General features: G+C 38.0%; 1 protein-coding gene across 1 annotated transcript in view; it reads left to right on the forward strand.

Annotated features, from left to right (window-relative positions):
• The window catches only part of LOC136863623 (KICSTOR complex protein SZT2), an 874,751-nt gene that overhangs the window by 446,082 nt on the left and 412,585 nt on the right, over positions 1 to 16,084 (forward strand). The window contains 1 exon segment of the mRNA XM_068226020.1: positions 15,024 to 15,205. Coding sequence (XP_068082121.1) covers positions 15,024 to 15,205 — 182 coding nt within the window.

Here is a 16,084-nt window from a genome sequence, read left to right on the forward strand (position 1 = left end):
AGTCGTAAATGTAAAAGGCCTTTTGTTTTCAAGTATTTTAAAGGAAGTCAATAATAGCAACGGGAGAGCGGAGAAGCAGTGCTGGGAACCGAGAGGATTCTGTGGTAGGTACAAGGTACTAAATAATTTTATGGGAACAATCAAATAAAGAAAATACCAGAAGAACAGGCGAATAGATGAGTAATACTAAAGAAGTATTAAAATTTACTTATGATGACAATGACATTTACAGTAAGATACAAAAGTTGAAAACTAGAAAAGCACCTGGAATTGATAAGATTTCTGGAGATATACTAAAGGCAATGGGTTGGGATATAGTACCATATCTGAAATATTTGATTATTGTTTGGTTGAAGGAGCTATACCAAATGAATGGAGAGTTGCTGTAGTAGCCCCTGTGTATAAAGGGAAGGGTGATAGACATAAAGCTGAAAATTACAGGCCAGTCAGTTTGACATGCATTGTATGTAAGCTTTGGGAAAGCATTCTTTCTGATTATATTAGACATGTTTGCAAAATTAATAACTGGATTGATAGAAGGCAGTTTGGGTTTAGGAAAGGTATTCCACTGAAGCTCAGCTTGTAGGATTTCATTAAGATATAGCAGATATCTTGGATTCAGGAGGCCAAATGGACTATATTGCAATTGACCTATCTAAGGCATTTGATAGGGTAGATCTTGGGAGACTACTGGCAAAAATGAGTGCTATTGGACTAGAAAAAAGAGTGACTGAATGGGTGGCTATATTTCTAGAAAATAGAACTCAGAGAATTAGAGTAGGCGAAGCTTTATCTGACCCTGTAATAATTAAGAGGGGGATTCCTCAAGGCAGTATTATTGGACCTTTATGTTTTCTTGTATATATCAATGATATGTGTAAAGAAGTGGAATCAGAGATAAGGCTGTTTGCAGATGATCTTATTCTGTACAGAGTAATAAATAAGTTACAAGATTGTGAGCGGCTGCAGGGTGACCTCGATAGTGTTGTGAGATGGACGGTGGGCAATGGTATGTTGATAAATGGGGTTAAAAGTCATGTTGTGAGTTTCACAAATAGGAAAAGTCCTCTCAATTTTAATTACTGCGTTGATGGGGTGAAAGTTCCTTTTGGGGATCATTGTAAGTACCTAGGTGTTAATATAAGAAAAGACCTTCATTGGGGTAATCACATAAATATGATTGTTAATAAAGGGTACAGATCTCTGCACATGGTATTTAGGGGTTGTAGTAAGGATGTAAAGGAGAGGGCATATAAGTCTCTGGTGAGACCCCAACAAGAGTATGGTTCCAGTGTATGGGACCCTCACCAGGATTACTTGATTAAATAACTGGAAAAAATCCAAAGAAAAGCAGCTCGATTTGTTCTGGGTGATTTCTGACAAGAGAGTAGCATTACAAAACTGTTGCCAAGTTTGGGCTGGGAAGAACTGGGAGAAAGGAGACGAGCTGCTCGATTAAGTGGTATGTTCCGAGTTGTCAGCGGGGAGATGGCGTGGGAGGACATCAGTATACGAATAAGTTTGAGTGGTGTCTTTAAAAGTAGGAAAGATCATAATTTGCAGATAAAGTTGGAATTCAAGAGGACAAATTGGGGCAAATATTCATTTATAGGAAGGGGAGTTAGGGATTGGAATAACTTACCAAGGGAAATGTTCAATCATTTTCCAATTTCTTTGCGATCATTTAAGAAAAGTCTAGGAAAACAACCGATAGGGAATCTGCCACTTGGGTGACTGCCCTAAATGCAGATCAGTAGTGATTGATTGATTCTAACAAAATATGTTACAACCCATATATTTTGATCTGAGGAAACATATTCAACTCATAGAGAACAGAAATAAAATAGTAGTGTCTAGAGTCCATAATGAGTTTTTTTTTTACACATTTGGCAACAAAGATTAAGAAATTAAGGCCACAATTAAATTACACCTCCAGGGTGTTTAACAAACACGTAAAAACACAGACATCTATCCTTGAGAAACGAACAGGAAAGGAAGGGGAGAGGCGGAGAAAAAAGGAGATTGATCCTGCATAAGGGTATAGCTGCATTTGAATGAAGATAAAGTACAAGAACACGATGCACAGATTTAAATTAGGTGAATTTGAATAGAATGTAACATTTTGACTACATCTTGTCATAAAGTAGTGTTCCACAAAGTTAATTTTAGTATAATCGGAGATTAAATTTCTCACACAGAGAAAGCAAACACAGATCAGCAAACAGGAAGATTGAAATTTTTTGTAGAAACCTGAAGGGCGATAGGGATTTCAAAGTCCCTTTACATGAACATCAATTAGTTAGCTCACCCGGTCCTCACACATGATGAATTTTTCCAGTTGGACAGAAAAATAAAAGAGTGTGTGTGTAGAACACGGACTTCAGGTGGAGTCCCTCCACACAAAACCACAATCGAAGCTAGACTGATTTTTCCGGGCAATATTCAGCCCATTTATAGGAGGACAGGAGGAATGTCCTCGAACAGAAAGCAAGAATCGAGAAAGTTCGATGACGTCATACAGTAGGTGACGTGGCGAAGAAACAGCTGGAAACACAGCCAGCTCAGTGTGTAGCGGTAACGTGATGATGGCGGTGCGCGAGGCAGACGAGCAGGTAGAAAACAATTTCTTGTAGATTTATAATTGCTCCTTCACAAGGTGAAGTGTATACTTTCTCATTCTCATATTCAAATACAAACACAATAATCTTTTGCCATTCACCTGTTAAGAATGCATACCATTTACTCTTCAAATTAATAGCCTTATTATTCATGAATGTGAACGTTCTGTGAACTAGTATCTGCCTTTCCACATGACACAAGTACTTGCCATTACAGTCCAAGGCTGTTCAAAATTCACAGGAAGACAGTGACTGAAATTATCACCTGAACATGAGTCCGATCTTCAAGTTTAACTGAAATACTACAGCAAATTCTTGAAGAGAAACGGTGAATAAATTATCACCACCTGAGATGGAAATTAGGATCCACAAAATTTCACTACATACTGTAGCAATCTTTCACAATATTATTGGAGGCTCAAAATAGGCCTCATAATTTATTTTATACTGAAGAGAATAAATTTGGCCACTGGATGGTGGTACAGGCATGTGATGAGGATGGAGCCTACAAGAACAGCCAGAATAAATTTGAAAAGACAGGTGGAGGGGAAAAAGACCTGCAGGAAGACGTAAAACCTGATGGATGGACATGATCAAGGTTGCTCTAGTTACCAGAGGATGGACAGTGGATGATGTTCTCCATGACAAGTTGTATATGGACAGGAAGAAGTGGAAGAGGCTCATTAACAGTACCCGGGAAACTGGAACTGTACAATGATGATGATGTATTTTTATCTGATTTACATACTTTTCACTGGATTGCATTATTTAGTGACCTGTTAGTATCATCATCAATCTCGTGATCACTGTTATCACTTATATTTCCCATATGACAATATACCATTAATTCTGTTTTTAAGTTAAGAGCATTAGAAACTCAGTGATCTTGTTATTCCTCTCTTCATCCAGTAGTCATCTTCCAAGTCTCTGTTGTGACTATATATGATAATCAAACATGCCTATCAATCAAAACAGTTCCGGAGGATTATTGGTTCGAATACAGTTCTAACTATAGGATTTTTCACCCTCGTACTTTAAATAAGTTCAACAAGCTTAGTCTTCACAATCTTCTGGACACACTTAAAAGTTCATGACTATTTCACTGTTACTCACTTTTTCAGTTATATAAAATCCAATGAGCCCGGCACGGACAACATTAATACCTTAAAGACAATGGGTTGCTGCGCAGTAGGGACCTTCTGTCCTGCGTAGTAACCTATTCAACTCAATATTACTGCAGTATTAGTGCTTGGAAATTCAGCACGTTTTTAATAAATAACTTGAAATATTCATATTAGTCAACTGTTGGAAATCCTGGGAGATAGCTTTCAATTATGTGTATGCCGCCGGGAACAAATGAGCAGCGTTAATTTCTCAATGGTGGAAGTCGAGTGATATCCTCGGCTGAGGGATGTTCAGACTGCGTTCTTCTTTCTTCCCCAGATCTTTGCTCTTTTTCTTTCCCTTCTATGCAGCAGAAATTAAATCATAACATCTGGTACCATCTGGCGCTGTCGTAAGCAGTAGGGGTCTCACTTTCCAGCTTATCACCTTCTTAGAACAGCAAATAACTCGATGTTGCTTCCTGAAATATTGAAATATCGGTTTTCACAGGACCAAGCTGATTCCCTCTGTACAACACTGGGGTCTTACTCTCGCTTCAATTATGCAAATTTTTATAATTTTGACGACAGACTGAGGCTATCAGTTGTAATACTGAATAGAAGACGTTTGCAAATCCTTCTGCAAAATTCTGACCATTATCTAATATTGTATGCCCGTATTTGAATGCATTTCAGTTATCATTATTTTTTCTTTTCTTTTTAACATAAGCCTAAAAATATTTGCATTACCTGATATATCTTGTTCTAGTGATGCTATATACCTTTTATAAGCTTATCTTGTCACCATCTTTAATTCTGGCCTTAACATTTTAAATTGCCTATTACGATATTCTGAAATGTGCTTTCGTTTTCTGACATTTAAATTTTTTAAAAATTATATCACCACTAAATCAAACCAGATACTTCCTATTCTCCAGGCCACCTTTTGAGCAGACTAAGGTGGAAGTGAGGGTATAGGCCAGAGGAAGATGCAGGTAAGAGGGGCTGTGCCTACAGTGTCGTCATATGGTAGGAGAGGGGCAAGGGGGTGTGCGTTTCATGCCTTCTGTCAGTACGAGTTACAGCAATGATGTACCCAATGCGGAGCTGCCGTACATATTCAGTAGATGTCTTGACCCTGTGGGTGCAGTTGCTATCATATTACCTTTAAAATAGCAACGGTGGAATGGGACTCCACCAATACGAATTTGTTAATGCATTCATTCTTTCAAATGTGCTCAGTTTACAACCGGTGAGCTGTGCTGTGATATGATGATGGAGTACAACTTCCAGTCACGCGCCAGTTCATTTGGCAGTCAGGTGAGTGTGACAAGGCAGTGACGTTACTTCCAGATTAGTCTGTTCAAAAAGTGGCCCGGAGTATAGACTTTATCTTGGATGTTCTAGGAACAAGTACATTTGTTGCCAGAGTAGTATATGGTAATGAAAAAGCAACAACGGTGAATTCATATAATGTTGCCCAATTTATACTTCCTAGCCATAGTGTGCAGACATTCAAAATCAGCTCTCCTGAAATTTTGAGCTGTTTGGGAGACTAACTTTTTCTATGATCTGGAGTGATCTGGAGTTCTATTTCCAGGGCGGGGTCGTATCTTCAGACAGTATGGGATCAGCAATCTTTGTACATAATACTTTTGTTACCGACCAACTAATTAACACTAAATCTGAAGTTCTGTCATTACAACTTGGAACAGAGTTATATGAAGCTTAATTGTATACAAATGACATGTTTTGTTCTACAAAAGCCATCCTCAGATTTCATCGAATGACTTTAAATCATGCACATATATGTATAAAATTGTTTACAGTGTGTAAACTAGTCAATAATTATGAATTGGTGATGTTATGAACAAATATGAGCAAGTATTGAATGTAGTAGTCCTCCACTGTCACTTTAGGGACTTACGGAAATTTTTTGTACTTATCTTAGCTGATATTGTCCATTTCCTGCAGGAAATGTTTGACTGATGCCAGTTTGTTAGCTCCAGTCTTAGTAGCTATGTAGCGGGGTGAGGAAAATTTTTGTAGGCATTAACTCTGTTTTGTGGACTGGAAATTGGAAGTGGGGGTGGGGGGTGGGATGTTGTGCATATTGGCCCTATACATTGGAGAGGGGAGAGGAGTGTTGCTTCTTCATCTTATAATGTATTTTTGTGTACTAGCAAGCAAATGTAAGTTACTGATTTTGATTAAATAAAAGTAAGGGATTGAATTAGAAAGTATCTTCTAAGACATTATTTTTAATGATGTATAATAACCTACTAAAACTTTGGTGAAGACTGTGTGTAAATATAGAGAATTTACTACAGGTAAGAATTCATTAAGCAGTATTGCAAGAAGTGTGAAATGTTGACCTATTGGCAGTAACTTTTTTCCTTGTAATAGTTAAGGGAAGTGGCCCTGGGGGAGTTAGGTGAGTTGTGGGCATTGACTCTGTTCATTGGACGGGTTAGTGAGAGTGTTGCTTCTTCATCTTATAATGTATTTAATTTATTAGGTAATACAATGCATGTTATTGATTTTGATGAAATAAGTATGGAATTGAATTAGAAAGTAACTTGTATGACCGTATTTTTAGTGATAAATTATTACCTAATTAAGAGTCTCGATTGGTGAGGACGCTGAATAAATTCAGAAAATTTACTACAGATAAGAATATCCTAACCTACATTTCAAACATTTGTATTAGAGTGACATGCTGTGGGATTCATTAAGCTTAAAAAAAAAATGAAATATTGTCAGAAAATGAATTAAGTAGGGTGAAGAGGGGTGAATTTCTAAATGTATATGTCATTGAGGTTGGTTGGATTAGCTTTTGTTTTTGTGATGTAAATTTCAACAGCCTCTTTATTGTTCAATGATCTACTTCTATTTTCGATGTGAATCTTTTTTAGATCAGCGCGGATATCTGCGAAATGGTGTGCGTTGTTATATATGTATTCTCCGAAGGCTTAATGCCGATTGTATCTAATTACATTTTTGTGTTCATTGTATCTGGTGCAGAAATTATGTTTTATTTGGCCTATATATGTGTCCTTGCAGATTGGTTCATGGAGAAAAGGTCTTTTCTTGTTTATGTTGCATTTACTGATGTGTCTGTGCAGTGTGTTGTTTGTTCTAATGGCTACTTTTCTAATGGCTATTTTGTGCAAATGTTAGCCATTTTATGTGTGTTCTTGCCTATGTTGTTGAGGACAGTGAATTTTTCTCTTATGGTTTTTCTGGTGTTTTTTCTTTTGTTTGTTTAATAGTATACCTACTTTATCAGGAGGGTGATTGTTTTCTTTCACAATTTGTTCTATTATTTGTATTTCTTTATTGAAATCTGTTGTGCTCATAGGTATGGAAATTGCTCTATGTATCATTGTATTCAGTCCTGATAATTTGTGTGTGTATGGGTGGTTGGATTCGTTGTCAGTTGTATGTTATGTCTGAGTAGGTTTCTTGTATATCTTGCATGACAGGTTGTCATTATTCCTACTGATTGTGATGTTTGAAAAGTAGATTTTCTCGTTAGTTTCTGGTTATATTGTAAATTTGATTGACTTGTGAAAATAATTCAGGGTGTCTAATAACTGTTGTGTGCTTGTGACATCATTATCTTATACAATTATGTTATATATAATGCTCTTTTAGAATGGTGGTTGGTTAAAAAATTGTTTTCAAAGTTATTTAGGAAAAGGTTCGTTGATATATGTGATAATGCTCAGCCCATGGTTAACCCTTTCCTTTGACAATAGATTTTGTCCTTGAATGTAAAACTGTTTTTGTTATTCTAAGAAGGTTAATTATTTCATTTGCTTCTTGTAGTGAATTATTGTCTTTTAGATGGTTTTCTATAATTTTAATTCATTCTTCTACTCGTACATCAGTATACATATTGGTGATGGCTTGTGTTCTCTGTTATTTTTAGTGTATTTAGTTCTTTGATTAGTTCCAGATTGTTTTTCATCAACCTATATTCTTTGAACGAGATTTATTCTTGTAGCATTTGGTTGAGTAGTTGCTGAACTTACTGTACTCTAAAGACTAAATATCTACACACAGTGGCAGAAACAGAGTTAATACCTGCCTGCCTGCTTGTAAAGAAATGATGAAAGTAGTCTTGGGATCAGAAGTTGCCTTGAAATTTCAAAAATTCCTCTCTCTGTTGATGTAATCAGCTGCTGAGTTAGTGACATGTTCAGTGACATCAAGGACATTACGAAGGAGAAAATAAATAGCAGTCAGCCGTTCTCACTTCTGTTGTACATGTCCATTATTTTTAATTTTAATTTTTGCAGAAACCTACCTGAGCAAGCTACCGGTGACAAAATATTTCTTGTGACTAATATGTGCTCAGTAAAGAATTAAAATAGGAGGATTGCGTTAGTGTCTGTATAGACGGAGCTGCTTCTTTGACAGTGTGTAAAAGGATTTTGTGGCTAAAGTACATGAAGTAAATCCTAACATACAAAGTGATCATTGTCTTATTAACTGTGAAGCTATTGTTGCTAAGTCCTTGTTTGACAAAGTAGTAAAAGTTGTGAACTTACGAGGGAACGGTACAAAGTCGGACGGTAAATTTTTATTTGATTTTTACATATTCGTGAAGGTCTTTTTAAGAAGAAACAGGTAATGGAAGTCTGATTTTTCGCTGGTCGTTTTTAAGGGGGTATTTGGGAGCTCAAATTTGGCGGTGCGCGCAATGAATTGTATAGTACATGCCGGCACACGTCAGCGCTCACAGCCAGTGGCTGTCTTGCCTCGTCTTCCCTCTCCACTCCTTCGGTTCTCCTCTGTCCCCCACCACATACGGCTGCCTACAGTTGTGTACACGGGATTGCGGGTGAACACTGACGTTAGTTGGGACATTTTATTTACAAAGGTGAATTTATTATGGAGTAAATAAACAATAAAAATTGTTTACAAATCTCTACTTAACATACAAATAATACATAATCAAATATTATCTGCATCATCATGACATTCAAAGTGTCCAAGAAATCTCTACTTAACATACAAATAATACATAATCAAATATTATCTGCATCATCATGACATTCAAAGTGTCCAAGAAATGACTTTATTCTAACATAGTCTGGCATTGGTTCATTGTTCATGCCATGATAGTGAAAATCTAACACAAAATGTGAATTGCAAACCACAAGACAACAATGTGCGCACCTTATAAACGAAAAATTGGTACAATCATTTCAAGCACACTTTTTATCAGTCAGATCATGAAAATTCATTTGCGAGACAGTATGAAATTGTGGTATATTGTCATTAATGGAATAACCACCCACTTTCCAACCATATTTCAGCATTGGTACAAAACAATCAGCTTGTAATTGGTTATGCACTAGTATTTGACTAGTTATAATGAAAAGTCTGTTTTTGGGTTTTAATTTTGACTGGCTGTATAAATTCCGTACTCGGCAAATGTTTTCCATTCAACGGACTAAACATTTTAGTTGTCGGAAGAGTCCAAGATCACACGGATGGCAAGGATACGTAGTTCCTTTCGCTGTGTATTCAATTTGTACATGTCTGTTCGTCAGGGATTCAAGTTGTGCATTTTTGTCCTGGCCACTGAATGAATCTATGAGAAGATGATTTCTTCCGTCTTCCTGTAATTGAGGATGTAAAACGTTTTGAAACCCATCACGTATATGCCCTTTCCCATTTTCCCAGAAGATGAACAGTCAATTACGACATATTTAAAGGCATCCATGTAGGCTTTGATCCTTTTTGTACTCCAGGTTCAAACTTTCCATTAATTTCTTGGAAAACAATCAAGAACAAATGTCCCATTTCTCTGGCTTTAGAAATGTGATATTGCACTGTGTGGGAATGCACAAAACTATTTCGGCAAGCAAGTGTAGTAAGAACGTCTTTCACACCATGAAAATCATAACTTCTGTGTGTTGCCATTTCGTACTCAAATCGGGACTGGTCCGAATACCAGATATTGGCATTCGGGATCTCTTTCTTTTCTTGCAATTCATTAATGAATGTTACAAACTTTTTAGCCACTTCGTGTTGTACTTCTTTGTCCGTTTTAAACGTTTTACTGACTAGTTTGGTTACTTTTAGGAACCAAATTTTCAAACGCCTTTTAAGGTTTGTGAAGTATGGGTCGCTTTGGAGAGTGTTTGGGGCAATACAACTCTCTACCCTCATCATACCAACGCTCAGTATCCGATTTTGTGACATATAAATAACGCATCCTTGCCTTGGTGAACTCTTCTTTCACATAAGCTCGAACCATTGCACATTTCCTAATTTCTCCATTGTGTTCAACGTGGTTGATGATTCCATAAATTTGTCTCCGATTCTTCTTATACTTCCGTACAGTATACATAGGTCCTCGTTCCTTTATTTTTTGATACATGTCCAACAATCATTCGGAATCATAATCTTCCACTGACTCACAGGATCTTCCTCGGCCATCACAAGACTTGTTATCTTCGTTAAACTCATCTTCGTGTTTGCATTTTTTCGGTGATGTCCCCTCCTCAACGCCATCTTCGTCTTATGAATAAAAGAAAACGGCTTCTTCCTCCTGAAAAAATTCGCATTTTCCCTCCAAAATTGTATCAAACGTTATCTTTATTTGTATATACATGATTTGCTCTTCATCAGAAAGCCCTGTAGCTTCCTGAATATTAACACCGTAGGCATTAATAAGAGTTGCAATAATGTTGAAAGCAGCTATAACAAAGTAAAGAATTCAATGCGATCGCCTGTATGTGGAATAGCCATCAGTCGTGGAGAACTTAACCGAATAGAATACGTCTCGCCGTCCCATATACACAACTATTGACAGCCGTACGTGGTCTGGGACAGAGGAGAACCGAAGGAGTGGAGAGGGAAGGCGAGGCAGGGCAGCCACTGGCTGTGAGCGCTGACGTGTGCTAGCATGTATTGTACAATTCAGGGTGTGCACCACCAACATTGAGCTCCAAAATGCCCCTTAAAACGACCTATGAAAAACTAGTGACTTCCACTGCCTCTTTCAGCTTAAAAAGACCTCCACGAATTTGTAAAAATCAAATCGAAATTCACCGCCCGACTTCGTACCCTTCCCTTGAGATGTTCATGGCTCTATGGCTGATGGTAATAAAGTATTGATGGATGTGTAGAACATTTAGTAATCTTTCAGCAGAAGTTCAGGAAGTATTTTGGAGTGCTCAAAGATTTCAACTGGTTTTGTGTTCGTTTCATTGTCAATTCAAAACATTTTCTGAACAGGTAATATACGAGAGAAACTGTCTGATGTGAAGAACACTGAAAAAATTTCTCAAGGTGTCATGGAAACATTTGGTTGGCAGTAAGGAGTGAATCTCCAAGTCGAACCCCACTGTCGGCAGCCCTGCAGATGGTTTTCCATGGTTTCCCATGCTGTGGCTATACCTTAATTAAGGCCATGGCTGCTTCCTTCCCACTCCTAGCCCTTTCCTGTCGCATCATTGCCATAAGATCTATCTGTGTGGGTGCGACATAAAGCCAGTTGTATATTTTAAAAAATCTCCCAAGATGGCAGATAATGTGGTATTGCCACTTTCAACTACATGTTTGTATGAACTGGGCTGAGCTGAGCTAAAGTTTTCATCCTCCTCCCTGAAGGGGAGGGGTAGGCCACCTAAAAGGTAACGCTTTCTCTCTGGTCAGGAGATTTGGCGGATTTGGGTGGTTTGATGGGGTAGGATGGTGGGTAGGTTGATTTGGAAAGTTGAAGGAGGTGGAGGGGGATTCTTGACCTCTTGGCCGAGTGCTTTATTTTCCTTTTAGCATTTGCCTGGTGTGAAAATCGGAGAACATGGAAAACCATCTTTAAGGCTGCCGACAGTGGGATTCGAACCCTCGTGTGCTAGGTTGGGCTCATCAGTTGGTACCTAGCACACCTACCAAGACGCTGGCTAGTGCATATCGTGGAGGCCACTAGACACAAGTGATGAACTAAATAGAGATATTACATTCCGATGAAGAATGTATGGATAGTGACGGTCATACATTAAAAACGTTTTGAAATGACAGTGTTTTCTCAATCTAAAATATCTTTTCATGTGTCTCAAAGTCTCTCACTGAGTGGCCTCCACGATATGCACTAGCCATCGTCTTGGTAGGTGTGCTAGGTACCAACTGAAGAGCCCAACCTAGCACACGAGGGCAAAATGCTGGCAACCATGAGTGAGTTAACTGGAAAATTTATAATGTCCAATAATGGACTATTTATATTGGTATTATAAATTTACTCTTTCGGGACAAATATTTCAGATTCCCTATGGGAATCAACATCTATATCAATGTGTTAACCTGTTGACGAGTGCACCTAAAGACAGTCAATAAAGTGCACACGGCATTTGCCATTTGGTCCCAGATGAGGGAGCACAGCATTTGTCGTTTTAGGCTAGTACTAAGAACTTAATTGCTTATTAACGTAATATGATATCTGGGGGCGTTGTTTGGAACTTTTTCAGTTGTTCGAACAGTGTATCTGTACAAATCCTAGTTCTGTATGGTGGTGATCTCTGACGGAATTGCATATACTCCCTACAGTGTAAGAGTTTTGCGCGCCGTTAGCCTGTAGGTTACAGCAGTGTTACGATTGCCGCCGATGTGGATAGTTTTTTGTGCTCTTTGTAGCTATAAATATATAAATATATTATTGAGAAGTTTCAAACAGTAGACAGTAAGCAAGTTCAGGATATAGAAAGTGAATGGGTGGCATACAGGGATGCTGTAGTAGAAACAGCAAGGGAATGCCTAGGAACAACTGTGTGTAAAGATGGGAAAAGGCGAACATCTTAGTGGAATGCTGAAGTGAGAGCAGCTTGTAAACGTAAAAAGAAGGCTTATCAGAAATGGCTCCAAACAAGGGCCGAGGCAGACAGGGATTTGTACGTAGTTGAAAGAAACAGAGCGAAACAAATAGTTGTTGAATCCAAAAAGAAGTCGTGGGAAGATTTTGGTAACAACCTGGAAAGGCTAGGTCAAGCAGCAGGGAAACCTTCCTAGACAGTAATAAAGAATCTTAGGAAGGGAGGGAAAAAGGAAATGAACAGTGTTTTGAGTAATACAGATGAACTCATAATAGATCCCAGGGAATCACTGGAGAGGTGAAGAGAATATTTTGAACATCTTCTCAATGTAAAAGGAAATCATCCTGGTGGTGTTGCGAACAGCCAAGCTCATGGGGAGGAGGAAAATGATGTTGGTGAAATTATGCTTGAAGAAGTGGAAAGGATGGTAAATAAGCTCCATTGTCATAAAGCAGCAGGAATAGATGAAATTAGACCTGAAATTATGAAGTATAGTGGGAAGGCAGGGATGAAATGGCTTCATAGAGTAGTAAAATTAGTATGGAGTGGTGGTAAGGTACCTTCAGTTTGGACAAAAGCAGTAATTGCACCTATCTATAAGTAAGGGAACAGGAAGGATTGCAACAACTATCGAGGTATCTCATTGATAAGTATACCAGGCAATGTATTCACTGGCATCTTGGAAGGGAGGGTGCGATCAGTTGTTGAGAGGAAGTTGGATGAAACCCAGTGTGGTTTCAGACCACAGAGAGGCTGTCAGGATCAGATTTTCAGTATGCGCCAGGTAATTGAAAAATGCTACGAGAGGAATAGGCAGTTCTGTTTATGTTTCGTAGATCTAGAGAAAGCATATGACAGGGTACCGAGGGAAAAGATGTTCGCCATACTGGGGGACTATGGAATTAAAGGTAGATTATTAAAAGCAATCAAAGGCATTTATGTTGACAATTGGGCTTCAGTGAGAATTGATGGTAGAGTGAGTTCTTGGTTCAGGGTACTTACAGGGGTTAGACAAGGCTGTAATCTTTCACCTTTGCTGTTTGTAGTTTACATGGATCATCTGCTGAAAGATATAAAATGGCAGGGAGGGATTCAGTTAGGTGGAAATGTGATAAGCACTCTGGCCTATGCTGATGACTTGGTCTTAATGGCAGATTGTGCCGAAAGCCTGCAGTCTAATGTCTTGGAACTTGAAATTAGGTGCAATGAGTATGGTATGAAAATTAGCCTCTTCAAGACTAAATTGATGTCAGTAGGTAAGAAATTCAACAGAATTGAATGTCAGATTGGTGATACAATACTAGAACAGGTCGATAATTTCAAGTATTTAGGTTGTGTGTTCTCCCAGGATGGTAATATAGTAAGTGAGATTGAATCAAGGTGTATTAAAGCTAATGCAGTGAGCTCGCAGTTGCAATCAGCAGTATTCTGTAAGAAGGAAGTCAGCTCCCAGACGAAACTATCTTTACATCGGTCTGTTTTCAGACCAACTTTGCTTTACGGGAGCGAAAGCTGGGTGGACTCAGGATATCTTATTCATAAGTTAGAAGTAACAGACATGAATGTAGCAAGAATGATTGCTGGTACAAACAGGTGGGAACAATGGCAGGATGGTACTCGGAATGAGGAGATAAAGGCCAATTTTGGAATGAACTCGATGGATGAGGCTGTACGCACAAACCGGCTTCGGTAGTGGGGTCATGTGAGGCGAATGGAGGAGGATAGGTTACCTAGGAGAATAATGGACTCTGCTATGGAGGGTAAGAGAAGTAGAGGTAGACCAAGATGACAATGGTTAGACTCGGTTTCTAACGATTTAAAGATAAGAGGTATAGAACTAAATGAGGCCACAACACTAGTTGCAAATCTAGGATTGTGGCAACGTTTAGTAAATTCACAGAGGCTTTCAGGCTGAACGCTGAAAGGCGCAACAGTCTATAATGATAATGTATGTATGTATGTATGTATGTATGTATGTATGTATGTATGTATGTATGTATGTATGTATGTATGTATGTATGTATGTATGTATGTATGTATGTATGTATGTATGTATGTATGTATGTATGTATGTATGTATGTATGTATGTATGTATGTATGTATGTATGTATGTATGTATGTATGTATGTATGTATGTATGTATGTATGTATGTATGTATGTATGTATGTATGTATGTATGTATGTATGTATGTATGTATGTATGTATGTATGTATGTATTTAAAGCATTAGTGTATTAAAAGTTTATTCATTATTGTCAATATTGCTAACCTTGAACATTTTTAACTCATGAATATTTTCAATTTTTAACATTTTTCTTTATTTCTTGTGGTGCTGGCCCTGCCTATAACTTCAAGCTTTCCTTTTCTTCTCTAGCAACAAATACTGTACAGTTTTTTTAAGAATAGTAATCAATGAAATTTCCTTTCCTCTATGAATGATTTGTCTTTGATATTCTTCAATATCTGTTTCAGATATGCCGCGTTGATGCAGAATGTATCTCATCACTGCTTACTTTTGAACATTTGAGCCTTATGTGCCGTGATGCTAAGGTACCATCACCTATGAGAATACTAGATGATATGCCTTGGTCTCAGCCTACTCCTTGTGCTGAACCGCAGATGGATAGTAGCGTGGACAGTCTAGCCTTTTGCAGGTCAGTAATATTAAATTTTGTTTGCTATTTTTGAACTGTAGGTCAGTAGAAGTGTGACATATTGCATGCTGTCAGGTCTCGTCCTATGGAAGATAGGTGGATGTCAGATGAGGAGACATCTTCTGAAAATTCAAAGGGAAGGGATTTTTTAAATTTTCACATTCTGTCTTCTGAAAGTAGGTAAATATATCCTTATTGACTCCAAAACTTGGCCATATACGGGGTAGAAGTTAACTGATGCACCAAATTAACGTAAGTAATCTTGTCCCAATGTTGCAAGTTTCAGATTCGTAGCTTGCGCCGCTCTCGAGGAAAGTTGTGTTTTGGGAATTGCAAGAATTGTAATGCAGCGGCTGGTCCCATGGCTTATGATAACAAAAATTAAGATCACATAAAACTCTAAGAAGTTTACCTTTTTAACCTTTTCGCTGCTGAATTCTCAGACAGGCTGGTGCGACCCCAGTGCTGGATTATTTCAGCCAACAATCTCATCAAATATCATCACCAATTTGAACATCACTAACTACTGAATAATATTTTGAGACAATATTTTAACTCACCAGTTTGTTCCTACATTGTTGGAGACAGTTCATGTTTGAGATCCAGGGTTCAATTCCACACGAGGTGGCGAATATTTCGTCCATTAGAAAGATACTTAGAAATTTTCATTTGCATTATGGGCTATGCCTAATGTATTTACGCACGATACCAAACCATACACATGATTAACGGCAGAAAGATTAAATTAAACACACGATATTGATCAAAGTAGAGCGGAACTTGCCACGAACTGTCTGTTTACAAAATCTGTTAGCTTCGTTCGCTACCCTCACCGACATCTCTTCAATCACAAATATCTCAAGATAATCCATTTCAGGG

The sequence above is a fragment of the Anabrus simplex genome, chromosome 2, assembly GCF_040414725.1.
Source record: "Anabrus simplex isolate iqAnaSimp1 chromosome 2, ASM4041472v1, whole genome shotgun sequence".
NCBI classification, from domain to species: domain Eukaryota; kingdom Metazoa; phylum Arthropoda; class Insecta; order Orthoptera; family Tettigoniidae; genus Anabrus; species Anabrus simplex.